Raw genomic sequence first — 17,322 nt, 5'->3', positions numbered from 1 at the left:
ACCTCTATTTGGTATTCAGTAGTTATTTTCTTCTGCTCGGGTAACGACTGAATAATTTATTATCAACATAAGAACAAGATAATAACAAAATGTGTGTACACAAGGCTGGTAGCGAGTCACTTTTTAGTGACTTGGTCACTTTTTTAAAGCCAGTCACTTTAAAGTCTCTTTTTTGAAGTCATTTAAACTAAAGTCACTTTTTTCGTCAAAAAGTCACTTTTTTCAATTTTTTTGAGCTAAATTTTCGAGCAAAAATTATGAATCGGCCTTCTTTCTTTCAATTTATTCTAAGTTTTAATTAAACTTCATATCAGTATCGAAACTCTGGTTTATGGTTTTCTTGTGAAAAAAGGTAATCTTTCATGGAGTGCCAGGAATTCGTAATAGTATCTAAGTTATGGTGTAAGTTCTTTATTGTAAAACTAAAGCTTTAAATGTTTAGTATTCGCTTTGAAAATCTCTTGCATTTTTATTTAAAAGAAATTTTTATGTCTTGTAGTGTATTATTAAATGTTTGTCTGCTATTGTCGAAAACTACGTTTTAAAATATGCATCCTTATTATTCTCTTCAAAATTCGTTTTATTTACCCAACCATTATAGTATGAAGCACATTAGCTCTTTATAATATAAGTACATAACACACCAACGCAAAACAAAGGATAATCATGTAATATTCTCTTTGAGAATGAAACTTATCATACTTCTTGGGACATTCTTTATTTGCAAACCAAACCTTTAAAAATGGCCGGGTAGACCTTGGGTAGAGTATACTTCCTTAATTCTTATACATGTAATTAGGCATCTTTTATGAATTTATATTATCAATTGTTTCTAGGAATAAATTTTGAAAGAATCACTTCCGAAGCTTTCTGAGAATGTTTCCAAAACATATTTTCATGGATTAATCCTTCCCCTTGGTTATGCGACCTTGCCGCGATGGGAGGGCATAATCCATTAGCCCATATGATGGAAACCAAAGGCGTAACCTGTAGTGGTGGTATCACATTTTGGCATTTTTTGCTTAAAGCCGCGTCATAATTCATATGGCATAGACGCAATAATATCTCGGATGTGATCCAACGGACATTCTGCGTCATTGATAGAATTGATGCCCATTTCAAATAATTAATCTATTCGAAGTGGACATTAATACTATTGGTGGCGTTCAGTTTGCCTTTAGCTAACCAGAATGATCCGTAGCCACTCTTACTATTAGCTAGCTAGATACATCGTTATCATATACGACGTAGGGAATACTTAGGAACTCTTAGGAAAATGACTAGTAGATTCACTGAGTAGAAATAAGTGGCAACAATCTTATTTTAATATGTTTTTTACATTGCCATAATAAGAAATACCTCTTTTGTAACAGCGGTATAAATAATCTAATTCCAGCTTCATTTTCGCAAAATTTACAAGTAGAAAGTAGGCGTTGTGAAGCATTGCATTTGCCACCGAAAAGTGAATCTTGTAGGAGACTGTAATAGAAGCCTAAGGTAACTTTACTCTTCAATATTCACTATAAAAATGACTATGGAAAGTAAGACGCTGAGATCGATCATTAGGGTACACTTGCTAGTTTCGAAAAATTGTTGAACAGACAAGGAAAGCGACTTTTCCTTTAAGGATATATGAACGTAATGAACAATAAATACTTTTAACAACAAAACATGAAATTGACTAGAACTACTACTAAACAGCCTAATTTTGTTAAGACTTGACGACACTTGACATTTAAGACTCTAATCTAACGTAAAAGACAGGAGTAATCAGAATAGCACTTGAATGACAAATTATTCAAAACCATTTCGACTAGACAGTATTAGTAATGCACTACTATTTCAAACAAATTCTAATGGAGCTGCTGATTTTCATAATGCTTCCTTTTCTCAGAAGCAAGGGAATATGGGTACTTTTCAAAAACTACCACGTCACAATACTAATAAAAAACAGTTTTCATGTGGGCGCCATTGCCTAGTCCGTCTGAGTATTGGTCCTGGTAGAGGTGAAACTTGGCAAAAGCCAGACCGAGGGTTCAGCCTTGACAAGTTAAGCTGTCAGGCAGCTCCAACTGAATACCATACAAAAAAAAAAAAAAAAAAAAAAAAAAAAAAAAAAAAAAAAAAAAAAAAAAAAAAAAAAAAAAAAAAAAAAAAAAAAAACATATTTTCATGGATTAATACATAATACAGAAATGCTTCGGAGAATTTAGTTTTCATTGAATCGCTCATGAAATCAAAGAAACGTGGGGAGTTGGATCCTCTTCTTGGCACTTTTGATTTACTTCGGCATAAGGTTTTTAGAAAGCCACGAAGTTTTTATTTGACAATAATTGCGCGACATTGAAGTGTTTTAATTAAAAAGTATATGACAATTCGACCCAATATAACCCCCAATACAAAATGAATCATGAATGTGTCATTGTAAGTTTGATTAAAATATTAGAAGCTTAGTTAGCTTAGCTACTTTAAAATAATAGCTCAGATGAACGGCCTATTGATCCAATTGTCTTTATGCTAAATGTCCATTCGGCCAAAAGTACCTCGCATTAAACTTGTTGATGGAAAATTTAAATCAAATCAGGCTTGATTCAACTTTGTTCTTCCTTAGTCGGCGTTTGAAGGACGCGTCTGTGATACATTGGTTTTGAGGATCATATTCGATTTTCTATCACTGTTTTTAATTTGAAATAATAATTGATGGTCAAATATTACATTTCCGTGATCTTGATCTATTCACACAAAATAAAGCTAATATAAAGTATCCTCCTGTGAATATTATATTGAGTCCAACTTCATCTATACGCTAATAATGTTTCTAGACTATATCTCTATTTTTTATCGACTTGAAGTAATAAAAAAAATTGGGACATGCACAGTTTACAATGAATTCAATTCGAGGGATTTTTAAGATATCATTTTTTGGGAGTTTGAATGAAAAAGTGAAATGACAAAAAACTTGATTTTACAAATACTATGCCCAATTCTTTTTAAAATTTACAAAACGAAATAAAATACTTTGGTCATAAAAAGACATAAACGGTAATCTTCTTCAAAGCAACTTTGTAAAATTTTGGAAAAGTTTGAAATCTGATAAACAAAAGGGATATTCGCGTAAATGCAAACTTTTCTGTTTAAAAAAATGTTGACAATATCTTGAAATTTTGGAAGTACATCGTAAAACCGAAATAAAACTGAAAACTGAATTGTTCGGTAGATTATTTTAACAACTTTTACCGAATTCTTGTGAAATGCTTAATAGATTAATTGCGGAAAGATGTTGAACAAATTTAAAGGAGATTCTATAGAACATCAACATTCTTAGAAGGGTACCTAAGGAATCCTGGCAATGTTCTTGGTGAGATGCTTGATAGATTTCCATTTGGAATCATGGCAAATTTTGATAAGATCTTTGCAGCAAACTCCACAGGAATCGAGGCAGTAATTGGCCAGTTTTTCAAAAGTTATTTGAGAGATCACTTAAAAGGTAGTTGGTAGATTGCCTATAAACTTTTTAATGGATTCTAGGAAAGATCCTTGGATGTTTTTTTTTAATTCGTAGTCGATTTGTATGCGATTGGCGAAAAGCTGAACTAAAAACAATGTCAAAATTCTTGGAAGATCTATTGCAATTTCGGGCAAATTTATTAAGAATTCCGATTGATACTTTCTGGAGTTACCGATGGTACTGATTCAGGATGGAGCCTTGTCTATTACTAGTTTGAATAGTTCCTAATCTATGATAAAGTTGTTATGAGGCCCCTAATTTAGTATGGATTTCTGCAGATTTACAGTGGATTTCTGTACATTTACAGTGAATTCACCTTCTATCATTCTCGACAAATTAGGGAGATCTTTAATATATAAACAAATAGCAAGGTCATTTAGGTATTCTTGGGCAGGTTTTTGCTGAGTACTTGGAGAGATTCTTGGCAAAATAGCTTTATACGGGAACAGTAAATTGCTTTTTGGCGAGTTGACTATTCAAATTTGCCGTTTTGTGAAAATATATTGTGAATTATGAAACACAGAGCAAAAAGTTGTTCGTATAATTCCAACACCTTTTTTAGATATTTTGACAAATAAATTGTATATTTTTGTCTAAATTTTTCGAATTTCAAATCGTTTTGAGCTTACAGCCTTTGAGCTTTTATAAATTTAATCATAAATAATTTGTAAGTTATATAAATTCCTCCAAATATAAACATTTTGTATAAAAAATATCAAGTCGCAAGATAATATTGTCATCCGTTTTCAAATGTTTGAGTATCCGGGAAAAATCCAGGAATTACAAAACTGATATTGAATGGATACCTTTTTTGTCCTACAAAATGTTTGAATTGGACATTTTTCTGTGATTTTGCTACGAAAACCTCGTGGCCACTTAAGGTGAAGATAAATGAAAGTAAAACCTTATTTTTTTATAAATACAAATCTAAACAACCAAACAAGAGTTCGGACTGAAGATTTGATCGATGGATCTCTTGCTGGAGAAAAGTTGAAGGTGTGGCTTCGATTCATTTTCACCTAAAGACATTTTTAATGAATCCTCTATGGAGCTCCGCAAATTTGGACATGTCGCATGGCTAATCAGGGTCGCCTTTTACTCACCCACAACCCCAACTATGTTTCAAATATCGAGTTGATTATGCTAAAGTTTGATCTGAGCTATTCTAAATCGTAACAACTATCCAAACTAGGTAATATTAGGCTTTTTACACAGACACAGACAAAGTAGAACAATAGCAGCAAAAAAACAGATAGGTATCGATTGAAAGACGCTAAAGGCGAAATAGCACAGAATACACTGTGCAAAATGCATGACACGCAAGCAAGTAGGAAATTATGACGGTTATGCGGATAGCGCAATAATTTTTGAAATCTCGCACAACTTATGATCTCGCCCTAAAAGCCATTGGTAACCGAGTGTGTAGTTCGTTGTTTTAAGTAAATGAATAGACATCTATCACCTCTGGGAGATAGAAGAGAATCTTCTCTTCATCGTAACATTGTTAAATAACTTGTTAATCCATTCCTTTGCTCAGTAATAACAAGCTACACATTTGGTTACCAATGGCTTTTAGGGCGATATCATAATTTGGGCGAGAAATGTAACCTGAATGTAAATAACCAACCCTGAAACACGATTGAAAACATCAGTCCCAACGGGGTTCAACCCCAAAGCGACGAATAAAGTAGAAATGAACATGGCAACAAAAACACACTCAGCCATGCTTTCCGTGTTCCCCGTGAATCGCCGTATTCGTCGTCTCCGTCAGTAGTTTGCGTGGTGTATCCAAAAACATAATAGCGACGAAGAAGACTACGACGACGACGTCATCCACGATCATTGTAGACCCGTGGCATCAAAACAAACGCATTTTTTCTTCATTATTGTCTTTAACGTCTTGCCGTTGCTTCCCACTTTCGACGGGTTCGAAATGAAACGGTCACTTTAATGATACTCGGTTGCTATCGTCTCATCGTTGGTTGGTATATTTGTATTCAAAAAATCAAATGGAACTTGTCGATCTTATCGCACTATCGTCCAACCTGCAATGATATGTATAGTTCTAAAAATAAACCAGACTCTTGATGAATCACTTTCAACGACACACGACGGGTCGGGGTTTCAAGTGTGTTGTTGCTACAGCGATTCCTCGACCCGGTTCAGAACTTGAAACTCCTCAACTTGATGTTCATGTTGGTAGCAATGGAATGGAACAAGTTTGTTTTGATGTTTCTGTCCACGAAAATGTGTATGTTCCAACTTGCACGTGTTTGTGGCGATGGCTCTCTTGGTAATGCAAGACCCCCGTGTGTACAGTTAAGACTTAATCCGGCATGCAGAAACATCGTCGTTTCTTTTAGAAAACTGGAATACCTCATTCAAAGCGACATTGACCATACATACAGTTAACCCCTTCGTGGCGGGGCGATCGTCTTTTCTATGCTGCTGCTGTTGTTGTTGCCGCTCGATGTTCGATGTGTATCAGCTGTGAGTCCGTTCCCACGATGGTATTGGTGGCGGTAGGTTTGGCTAAGTCGGCATACGTACTAGGGTGTCCCAAAATTTCACTTGGGGTTTAGAAAACTTGAGGGCTGAACCGCCAAATGCTAGCATAGGTGTCGTTATACGCATGATTCAAGGCCAGGTGCAGATCTCTTTCTAATGACTTGGTCACAATTTTACTGAAGTCAGGAAAATCTCTAAAATCTATTTTTTACCAAAATGGTCTCTAGCAGTGATGGAAAGTAGCGAACACTTCTTCTGAACTGGAACAAAAACAAAACCAAACGCTCCCGAGCGTCAGAACGCTGGTTTACTCGCATTTGTCGGCTCCCGAGTAACTGAAGCTAAAAGTGATTCGCGAACGTGTTCGGAGCTGTTCAGAGTCATATTGTGCTTTTGGGAAAAAAAGCTGCTTCCTCTCCGAGATTTATGGTTTTCAAGGGCTTTTGACTACAAACTAGTAGTTTACGATCGATATGATGGTAATACAATTAATTTGTCTGTCAAAACCATAATAAATTACACCTTGCTTGGTTACTAGCGAGTAAACGCTCCCGAGCTTGTTGCTACTTCTTTTGACATGTTCTCCTGAGCAGACGGGTGCGGACTTACTCACACCTAGCCAGTTCCCGAGTCTGTGATGTTTGTTATGCGTTGGTATACACTCGTGAGCTGCATCATGATGCGAACTTTTCCAGCACTGGTCTCTAGTCACATCATTGTTTCCTGAGATCCCTCAAGAAAAAGCTTCACACATTCTTTAAGTCTTACCAAGTTATCTGACAAAATGAAACTTTTGCCGCACCCTAGTACCGTACGCAGTGCGCAAACAAGTCACGGCCGTGCGAATTCCGAATTTTCTCTCTCACTCACCTGGCTGAGTCTGCCCGTGTGTCTGCGCGTTGTTTTTTTTCTTCCTCTCAATCGGAATCGAATGCCGCCGCCGCCGTCGAATTCAGTTAAACGTGGATACCAGCCAACCGACGACTAGCATTTCAGCTTAGCGACCTGGTCTCGCGCTCTCGCCGCGGCCTGTGGCTGTTTCAGTTTCAGTTTTTCCTCGTGCCTACATTGACACGATCTCGCGCGTCTAGCAGCGGGACGATACGCGGTACACGTCCACGCTTTCTGTCTGGGCTGTTCGCCGTGTGTGAAGAGTTTTCGGTCATGGTGTCACGATTCGTGGGTGCATTCCCGAAAATGATAAGGTTTTTCTGCGAAGAGTTCCTCTAGGACTTTTTCTGGAGTTGCCCCTGGGGGACATCCGGAGGACACGGTGTGCGATTTGTATCGGTGGTGACTTGTAGCTACGGCGGCCGTGTTGCTAGGCGAAGACCTTGAATTCAGAATTTCCCGAAGTTCTTGTGCGTGGATATCAAGGGGCACACGGTTCGGAGTGGTGACATGTGCTAATATCTAGTGAAAAGAGTGCTTGGATACAGTGTGTAGTGCCTGTTTGGGGGAGCACAGTGTTTCAATCAGGTGGTTGTTTTATCTTTCCGGAACACTCGAAACTGGTTGAACTCCATATCAGTCAACATGTTGGACGTGTCATCATTCTGCACACGTATGGTGAGCAATTTGAATCTTCTTCTACTTTTTTTCTGGTCGTTGATGAATGAATGATAGAATCATTAATTCGAGCATGTAGTGGAGTTGCTATCATTATTCATAGGTGTTTCTTTTCTTCGTCTTTCGAAACCTTTTTTTTTTTAAACTTAAGGTTTGTCTGCTTAAATACAGCTATACTTTCATAGCTGCTTATTTACCCAATTCATCTGCTAACTTGCGGAAATTGGCTAGCAATGAGTCAGATTTGTTTGCCATTGAAGACATTGGACATTGCATTTCAAATTTCCCATGAAGTGATTCTCAATCCTATCAACTCTATTTTCAATTATTTAGGAGCTGACTGGAATACATGTAAAAATACATCCGGCTTCATAAAAGTAATTTTATATTGACAAAGCTTTCAAAACTTTAACAAATTCCATTGTTAAAACAAGGGGAATTGCGATAACTAAATGTGAAATAAAGTTCGAATTTGTTATTATAGACGATGGTCTTATACCTTGATCCATCTTAAAAAAACGTAGGTGAATGCAATTTCAACGTACTCGCGATCCTACTATGAAAATATATGGCAGTATCTGCAAAAAAAAAAATTAAAAAACGTTTTTATCAATTAGGAACAAAAAATTTGAAAATAAAATTTCTCTATTCCCGTATTACCTTGAAAGATAACAAAGCAATTTTATGGCCATAGTCCAGTAAAACGTGCAAGCAAACAACTCCCTGTAAATGGCAATCGGAAATTCGCTCAATTGCTGTCGCCGCATCTCGTGACACTTTATTACTGGTCACACCACAATGAACATCATTCCAAAAAAGACCAATTTTTCCAGCAAGAAAAAAAAAACAGTAACACTCAAATATCATCACAGAGCTCGCAGGCCTGCGCTTTTCCCATGCACGTCCCGTGTGTGTGTGTGATTGTGGCTTTTGGTGGTGACATTTTATAATCCATCAATGTCGTCATCAATCAAACGGAGAGCATCATCGCTCGATACATTGAGGTGGAACGTTTTGCTCGTGTGGTATGATTTGGATCTAATTTTCGCCAATTGTACAATGTACATATAGTTGCCCCATGGTTTATGGGATTTCCGGTATATGGGACAGTGATACGAATAACGATATTACACGACATTGATTGGATTAGTGCATCAGTAGGGCGATTCAAATTTTAAAAATGTTTGAAAATCCAATCTCCTATATGCTTCTTATCATCCTTACCATAAAAATAGTGTTCTGTTAAATTTTCAGCTTTCCAGGTGATAATTTGAAGGTGGCCCAAATACAATGTAGATTTATATGGAAATTACTATGGAGAAATTTTGAGAAATGTTCGAAACACGCTATTACTGTAATGTAAGTAGAAACTCATCATCCCATATTAAAAAGTCATTCTTCAAACCTTAATGAAGGATGTTGCTGAAGAAATAAATCCCTTTTGAGCTTATTTTGTTTGGTATTTTTGTACATGTTTACAGGGCAATAATCCCATATTAAGCTAAATAATAGCAAACAAACTCATGAATATCTCTTCTGCTATCCGTTGGATTGAATTTTTCTCTTCGGAAAATTTCTTGATTATGGTTTGAAGAATGAGTTTTTACTATGGGATGATAAGTTTGTACTTACATTACAGTACTAGCGTGTTTGGAATATATCTCAATATTTCTTCACAGTAATTTCCATATAAACCTAGATTGTCTTTGGGCTACCTCTAAATCACCACCTAGAAAGCTGAAAATTTTACAGAACTCTATTTTTATAGTAAGGAAGGATTGTAAGGAACATATGGGAGATTGAATTCTCACACATTTTTGAATATTGAACCGCCCTAGTGCATCAGTTGGATGCTGTAAGGTGATGGATTCGAGGATGATTGTATGTGCCTACTTTATTTTCCGTCTTGATGATTATTTTAAGATATAAGTTCAATATGTACTCAATTAAAATCAGCTGAAAAAAATATTGCCTTACAAAACATTCGGCGATTATTCATTCGCTGTTTGTCCATTCGCTGATTTATTTATCATACACAGTTGACCTTCAGTACAACACATCTACTTACTCAGTGATTCCTCAAAGCTTCGAATACCCCATTTCATTTTTTTTTCTTTATTATTAAGATTTTCAGCCCTAGGCTGGTTCATCTCATAGACCCCGAGCATTATTTACAAAATACTCCTTGTTTCTAGATAGCTGTAGGAAATGCAGGATAATCTTCGATATTTTAGTAACAAAGACTGTCCAATTAACATTCCTTCGTCTCCCCGGTATTGTACATTGGAGATGGTAAAAAGCTTAATCCCAAGGTCCCATTTGCACGGTGCTCTGACAGTCCGTTATCATGCAAAAAAATTGTTCATCAAATCTGAGCACAGTGCTCGATTTCTGACGTCATTCTGTATCTTTAGGCTAATTTAAAAAAAAAATCCCTAGGAGGAAACTCGAGAAATCTTGATTTGAAGTTTTTTACTTAAAAAGCTTAGTTTTCTCATGAGCACTTCCACAGTTATTAACTGAGAGCTTTCTTTGATCGGGAATCGAACCTAGACATCTTCAGCATGGTTTTGCTTTGTAGCCGTGGACTCTAACCACTCGGCTAAGGAAGGACCTATGATATTCCGGAAGTACTTGTAGATGGCCTTATGCTGCATACAATTACTCGATATGCAATGTATTATACTTCTGTTGTAAAATCTTGAAAATTCATGTGTCGCATGATATGGTTTGTTCTGATCAAATTTTGGTCCATATATCAGGGGGTCCACCCATCAGGGAAATCCGCAAATAGTGGGAAAAACCTGGGAATTACAAATGACCGGGAAAAATACGGGAAACACTCGGATTTGGAGAACACCTCGGGAAATATGTATTTCAAATATTAGACTACCGGTTTGTTTAAATTTCAAGTGCTATGGGCGAAACTAGATTTTTTCCAGGAGGTGCTCGACGGCCTGTCACTTGTTCTTCGCCTCATAACTTACTTTTGGTGAGACAATAGAGAGATGGTTAACGGGTAAGGTCTTTGAAAACTTTCTAGAAGGGTACTTAGGGATCCCTGCCTAGTTTATAGTTGTTAGATTTTTTAAGGGGATCTTTGCTGGAACCCTTACGGAAATCGAACCAAAAAGTGACCAGTTCTCCAAAAGTTCTTTCTGAGAGATAACTGAAATTGTTATAAGTAGATTGTTAATATGGTATTTAGGGTTGTGCTACTTTTCCCCGAACGCCAGTTTCCTGAATAGCCCGTTTCCCCGAATAGTCCACAAACTTTTCGGGGAAGTTTTCGGTAGTCAGAATTTTTTAACTTCATACATTTCAGGCTGGTAAACAAACTGGTCATCTGATATGCACCTTCCTTTGTTTAATTGGCGGTTCTTTCGAGTTTCTCCGATCTTTTGTTCGTTGGCAATACGTGTTTAGTCGAGAATGACAATATATCACCTTCTTTTAATTGCTTATCGTTCTTTCTAGTATTTACACCACGCTGTCACTGAGGACTATTCTTGGCTTTCTTTGCACTGTATCTCTTTTCGAGGAAACTGATCAGTGGAGAAGTGGCATTCGGGGAAATGACATTCAGGGAAACGACATTCGAAGAAAAGTAGCTCAATCGGTTTTTAGTGGATTTTAGAAAAGTTCCATGGATGATTTTTCTTAAAATTCTTAGTAGATTCGTAGAAGTTGGCCGTAGAAGTTGGTGAATTATATTTGGCATTTTACTTTGGAGATCTACTGAAATTCTGGACAGATTCATAAAGAACTCCGTTTGGTGGATTTCTGGGGTTGTTCATGATACTGATTATTGATGAAGCCTTTTCTGAATTACTATTTTGACTAGTCCTTGATCTATGACGAAATTCTTATGAAACCCCTAAGGGGCTGTCCATTAATTACGTAAGACAATTTTAGCGGTTTTTCAACCCCCCCTCCTCCCATGGTAAGATTTTTTGTATGAAAACCAAAAATAATTTGTATGGCGCGTAAGAAATCTTCAACCCCCCCTCCTCCCATAAACCCTTACGTAATTAATGGACCACCCCTAAGGGGCTGTCCATTAACCACGTGGTCATTTTTTTTAAATTTTCAGACCCCCCCATTCGTGGTCGTTTGTCCTAACAAAAAATTCAAAATTTGTATAGACCGCGGTCCTTGGTCAGACACCACCTCCCTTCCCCCCCATAAATGTCCACGTGGCGTATGGACGACCCCTGACGATATTTTGTTTGGATTTCTGCAAATTCACAGTGAATCATCCCCATCATTCTAATCATCTAATCTAATGAGTAAATAAATGACGAGGTCGTTTAGATATTCTTGACCAGATTTTTGTTGTTTTTAACGAGATTCTTTAGCGAATCTTTCAAAGCCTGCTTGTAAGATTGCCTAGATTGTTCTAGGATGTCAACAGTTTTAGCCAGCTTCATAGGAGAACGATAAAATGATTTTGGAGACATCTTATCTGTTAAAAATATCATTCCTTGGATCCAACATCCGGAAATCCGGAAACGGCTAGAATGAAATCAAATAACTGGAAAGAGTCGGAATACACTAATGATTTATTTTTCACGACAGGAAATTTTGGTTGTAAAAATAGGTCAGGGACGCAAAGGTTATTACATCAAGGCTGTCGTTTAAACACTCACTCAGATATTTTCAGGTTTCAGATACTCATAGAGCAATTATTCCAATTTGATTTATCTCCCTAAGAATAATCAAGAATTATTTCGAGAATTTTTGCTGGACTCTTGAATTAAGCTTCTCGAATATAGAGTATTTTTCAAGAAAATCAAGAAAGAATAATTGGAGGAACATCTGAATTAACATCAAGTGGAATTCCAAGTCTATTTTTTTACGAATTGCGGAGAATTCTTAATGATTCCTTAAAAATCCATAAAAAATAAAACCTTTTAGAAACGAAGCCAATTGAATATGGACATTATACAAACATTCCATGATAAACTTCTTGAGGTTTTGAAGTGCTCGAGTGAACTCGGGGATTTTTTTAGAAAAAATCGGCTCGAATTGCTACGAGTTCCTGGACAAATTTTTGCAGGTATTCTTTCGAAACGCTTGAAGTTTTTGGGGGCTGTTTTCAGGAATTATAGGAAAAAAAACTGGTGCAATTACTGAGGAACTTCTTTTGAAATTTCTGGAGGATTCTCCAGGGCAACTCATGAAGGCGGTCAAAGGAAGGAAGACCGAGGAACTCTTGAACAAATAGGTAGAGGAGAACCTAAAAATATTGGAATCTTGGTGACCATTAGAGAAATAACTGTATAATTCCATAAAAGTAGTTTTATTTAGTTTTTTTGAAAGAATTTACTGTTAAACTATATGTATCGCACGTCAAAGTTTCCCTTCAATAAGCTTCATGATATTTTTTTTTATACTTGATTGTCCCCATACTCCAGCAAGCCATTTTCAAATAGCTGCCATTTCGTAAATTTTCATTCAATTTTATAGAAACCTCCATCGCTCAACCTTTAAAATGTACAAGTTATTTGCCATGAATGAACAATGCTGAATTTGGAATCATGCCGGAGATATTCTGGGTTGTAGTGTGGTCACGGGGGTGCCAAATTTGAGAAATGTGATTTTTGTTTTCATTTATTACAGTTACAGCTCCGAAGTTTTTATGTAAAACGTAGGATAATGATCGATTGTCATCATTGAAAGAAAATTTAAATTAGCGGACCGTTCCGGAACACCGTTGTCGGTTCCACCGGGTACGTTTAGGGACATTTCCGTTTTTTTTTCAAGGACCAAAACATATCTTGCGACGTCTCAATTTTCTTGAATTCGAGAGAACTTGTCAATAAAGAAAGCATAAACTCGGTACGAAAAGATATGGCTATTCCAGAGCTTCTGGCACAGATTCCAGGGCCTAGAAATGATTAAGATTGAGACGTCGCGCAATATGTTTTAGGCATGAAACTTAAATGTCCCCAAAGGAGCCCTGGAAGATCCGGCAATGGTGTTACAGAATTGACAACTGATTCAAACCATGTTGAAAGGATAACAATCGATCCTACGTTCTACATAAAAACTTCGATGTTGTAACTGCAAGAAATAAAAAAAATAATCACATTTCTTAAATTTGGCACCACCGTGAACCCAGTACAATCCGGAATATCTCCGGCATGGTTCTGAGTTCAGCTTTATCCATTTATAACAAATAACTGGTATATTTTTTAAATCAACTGAGTGGGGTTTCAAAAAAAAAGTTGAATTAAAATTGACGAAAATGCAGCTGTTTGAAAATCCCTTGTCGGGGGTCGGGGACGTAAAGGTTAATTTTGAATTTCGTTGGAGTTTCATTAACGTTCATCACAATAGAATATGTTGTTATTTTCTTCTAATAATTATTGGAGCACCAATAAACTTAGTTGATGATGATTGGTTTTCATATATTTCTTTATATTGTTTGTTTGTAGCCTACAGAAATTCATCTTACCCCAATCTCTTATATTGCATTTTCAATAACGTCACCTTTTTAGATTCCTAGATTCCATGGAGATTCCAGTGAATGTGATATTAAAAAAACAGATTCCACAAAACACTTCAACTCTATTTCGAGTAGAGCTTGCAAGAATGAAGAAAACAAAGTGTTTATGGTCCCGTTGCTCATAGTTCACGGGTAGTCAAAGCGCTCTGTTATGAAAGCGCAGCAACAAACAACACCTTGTGGATCAATGCTAATGGAATTGATGAGGTTGCAACTTCTTCTGATAATATAATTAACTCGTCGCCATAGTGGTATTTATACTGTTCGGCGAAGAGTCATCGCTGTCAACAATTCCATCTTTTTCTCTCTAGTTTGATCGTTGACAGATTTGCACGAATCGTATTTTTAGATTTAGTTGCATTGTTTGTGTCATATTTCTCAGATTACAATATTTTTCGGTATTCTCTGGTTTATTTTCTTCTTTTTCTTCTTGACATTACGTTTCCACTGGAACGAAGTCTCGCGTAATAATTCGAAAAGGCCAGTGGCTAGGAAGCTTTGTTGATAAAGCACTCGTCTAGCATACAAGAGTCGTTGGTTCGAATCCCACCTGAGCAAAGATGTATATGTATGTTCGAATTGAACAAAAATGATCTAACAATTATAAATATTCTTATAAATATTGAAAATTCCAAACTACGAAATATTGAAAAGCGTTTGAATACTTCTATCACCCAAACAGTCTGGATAACTATGTGGCGCATATCCAACATAATTGCCTAGTGTTTCAGACCTATGTTTAAACTCAACACCCAGCAATCAATCCAACATATTTCAACACGCACAAAAACATATGATCCCCATTGATTGCGTCATCGTCCTTTGCCGCTTCATTTCTATCGCCCCCTTACCTGTCCCAACCCAAGGTCCAATCGATAAATAACATCGCTCTTGTTGAGTCTTGCGGCAATAGCAGATAGGTTGTTCAGGTGTATAACGGCGATGCGCGGCTGATGGCGATTTGTATCTCTATCTCTATCGCTCGCTCTGGATTGTGTGTATGCAATGTATAAAGTGCATACAACATTTCATGATCCAAAAGCAACATCGTTAAGTGCCAGCTGAGGAAGGGTTCCATTCCGGTGTACGACGAGGCCGACAGAGCATAGGCATGCTTTTACTACAACCCAACGGCCAACGGCAGAGTTCTCATAGTGTACCTACTACAAACGCTTTCCGAACTGCACTGCGGTGTGGGGGTGGCCGCTTGAAAGCAGTTCTTCTGCCACATATTTGCTACCAGTAATAGTAGCAGAGCAGTATACAGGTGGTGCTGATGGAGTTGTTACATTATATTCCCATTTCAGGTATAGATCCACTTAGCGACGGCTTACAGGACCAAAATGGACTAAAAGAGTGTTTTCCTTGCAACGATCGTATCAAGTAAACTGGTTGTTGCTATTGTTGTAGCAATTTGTTGGATGCATGTTGAAGACATTACTTGAAGAGGGAATTCGCGTTGTTTCGCTGAGATGTGTTATCTTTCTGATGATTTGTTCGTACTAGTAGTCATACAGAAGAAGTTCGTCATGCACGTATTTTTATGTATTTGTTATTATAGTTGAAGCCAGTCCATAAAAATGTTGCAACGCATGTTTTACACTTTTGTTTTGAATATTAACAGATAGCAACACGTAAAAAAATTCATTGAACTTTATTAAGTGGTAATTCCATATTCATGAGATAATTAGCCATACGGATACGGATTCCCTATCTATACCAATCATTTTTCTTTATTCTTGCCCAGTCGGCTTTCATAATGAAAATTTAAATCACGTAATATCTAGACTACAATACAACACAACGAACTTTCGAGCAATCATCTATCCATTACCATCGAAACTCTTTCTTACCATATGACCGTGGAATTCCAGGGGACCAGAAGAATTCTCGGTTATTAAGTAAACCACAGCAACTGCTGCGGGGGACGGACCTGATGTAGTGGTTAGAACACACGCCTCTCACGCCAGATTTTCAAATAGGTAGCTGGCAAAAACCCAATTTACAAACTTCGCTTTTAGTTGAGAAATAAAGTCAAACATTCGTTTACTATATCAGATAGTTGAGAATACATACGAGAATAAAAAAAAAGAATATGTTTCTACCTGTTCAGACGTTAAATAGCTGCACATATCCAAAAACCTTAATTTTTGCTTCAAAACCCAGCTAATTTATTTTCACCAAATCCCGTGCAAATTTGGGTCTCAGCATATTTTTTTCTGCTCGATAACTCACTCTCATATAAATTCAGCATCCTTGATTTTTTTTGTCGTGAACCCTATTAAATTAACACTTATTGTTATAATTACAGAAGAGCTTCTTTATACCGTAAAAATCGCTTCCCGCCATTCGTGGAGACATCCTGACCAAACGCGCTTTCAAGACAAAGGAATCTATTGAAAAAGATTCTTCTTGCCTAAAATTGCCTAAACTATAGTTTTTTTGAAAAAGTTGAGAGCCAAAAAAAGTATGAAAAGCAGCATTTTTGTTAGTATTTTGCTCTATGAGAACCAAAAAAATTGTGACTATGCCAAAAATAGAGTCTTCCACCCTAAACCATGTTCCAAAACACTTGTAATGGCTAAAAGTTTTAAAATATTGAGAATGCGCAATTTCTGCCATAATTTTTAAAACTGGACCACTGTGTGCACCACATTCCGGTGAACATAAGAACGTGGCCGTCGTCACCAGTCCTACTACAATTTGAGCTAGTGTATCATCTGAAAAACTAGGCAATTATGTTGGACATGTGCTGCATTTTTCTAGAGTGACATGTGAAATGGGCGAAACAATAGTTTACAAATCGAAGCTTCCATCGTCCGCCCAAGGCGTATGGAAATCAATTATTGTAGAATTATATCACTAACATGTAGAGGGGAGAGGTGGCATATTTCGCAGGACGTCCTCATGTCCTTTATGTTAAACGTCGTTATGTGGAACGTCTTTTTGCAAAATGGGCCACCCTCAGTTGTTGGAAATATTTGGCGACTATTTTCGTAAACTGTCTTCCCTCTGCCTTGTGGTAAAGACGGCGGCTACAAAGCAAAACAATACTGAAGGTGTCTGGGTTCGATTCCCGATCGGTCCAGGATTTTTGTTTTTGTAAATTTTCTAGACTGTAAATGGAATTGATTACAATCCCTACCACGCGACATACGAAAAAATCTCAGCTAAGAACTGTGAAAGTGGTCTGAGAAACAGGTTTTGTCTCAGTGAGGATGTAATG

At 37.0% G+C, this 17,322-nt stretch overlaps 1 protein-coding gene across 6 annotated transcripts in view; it reads left to right on the top strand.

Moving 5' to 3' along the window:
- LOC5564403 overlaps nt 1-17,322 on the top strand; it is a 297,528-nt gene that overhangs the window by 206,692 nt on the left and 73,514 nt on the right. Inside the window, exon 1 of one of the 6 annotated variants that reach the window (XM_021844322.1) lies at nt 7,004-7,585. The exons of the other annotated variants lie outside the window; for them this stretch is intronic. Coding sequence (XP_021700014.1) covers nt 7,553-7,585 — 33 coding nt within the window. The 5' untranslated portion in view covers nt 7,004-7,552. Of the gene's footprint in view, nt 1-7,003; nt 7,586-17,322 lie in introns of those variants that run through there. 6 annotated transcript variants of the gene reach the window in all.

The sequence above is a fragment of the Aedes aegypti genome, chromosome 1 (genome assembly GCF_002204515.2).
Source record: "Aedes aegypti strain LVP_AGWG chromosome 1, AaegL5.0 Primary Assembly, whole genome shotgun sequence".
In the NCBI taxonomy this organism is placed as follows: domain Eukaryota; kingdom Metazoa; phylum Arthropoda; class Insecta; order Diptera; family Culicidae; genus Aedes; species Aedes aegypti.
This window is presented reverse-complemented; position numbering and strand designations above follow the sequence as displayed.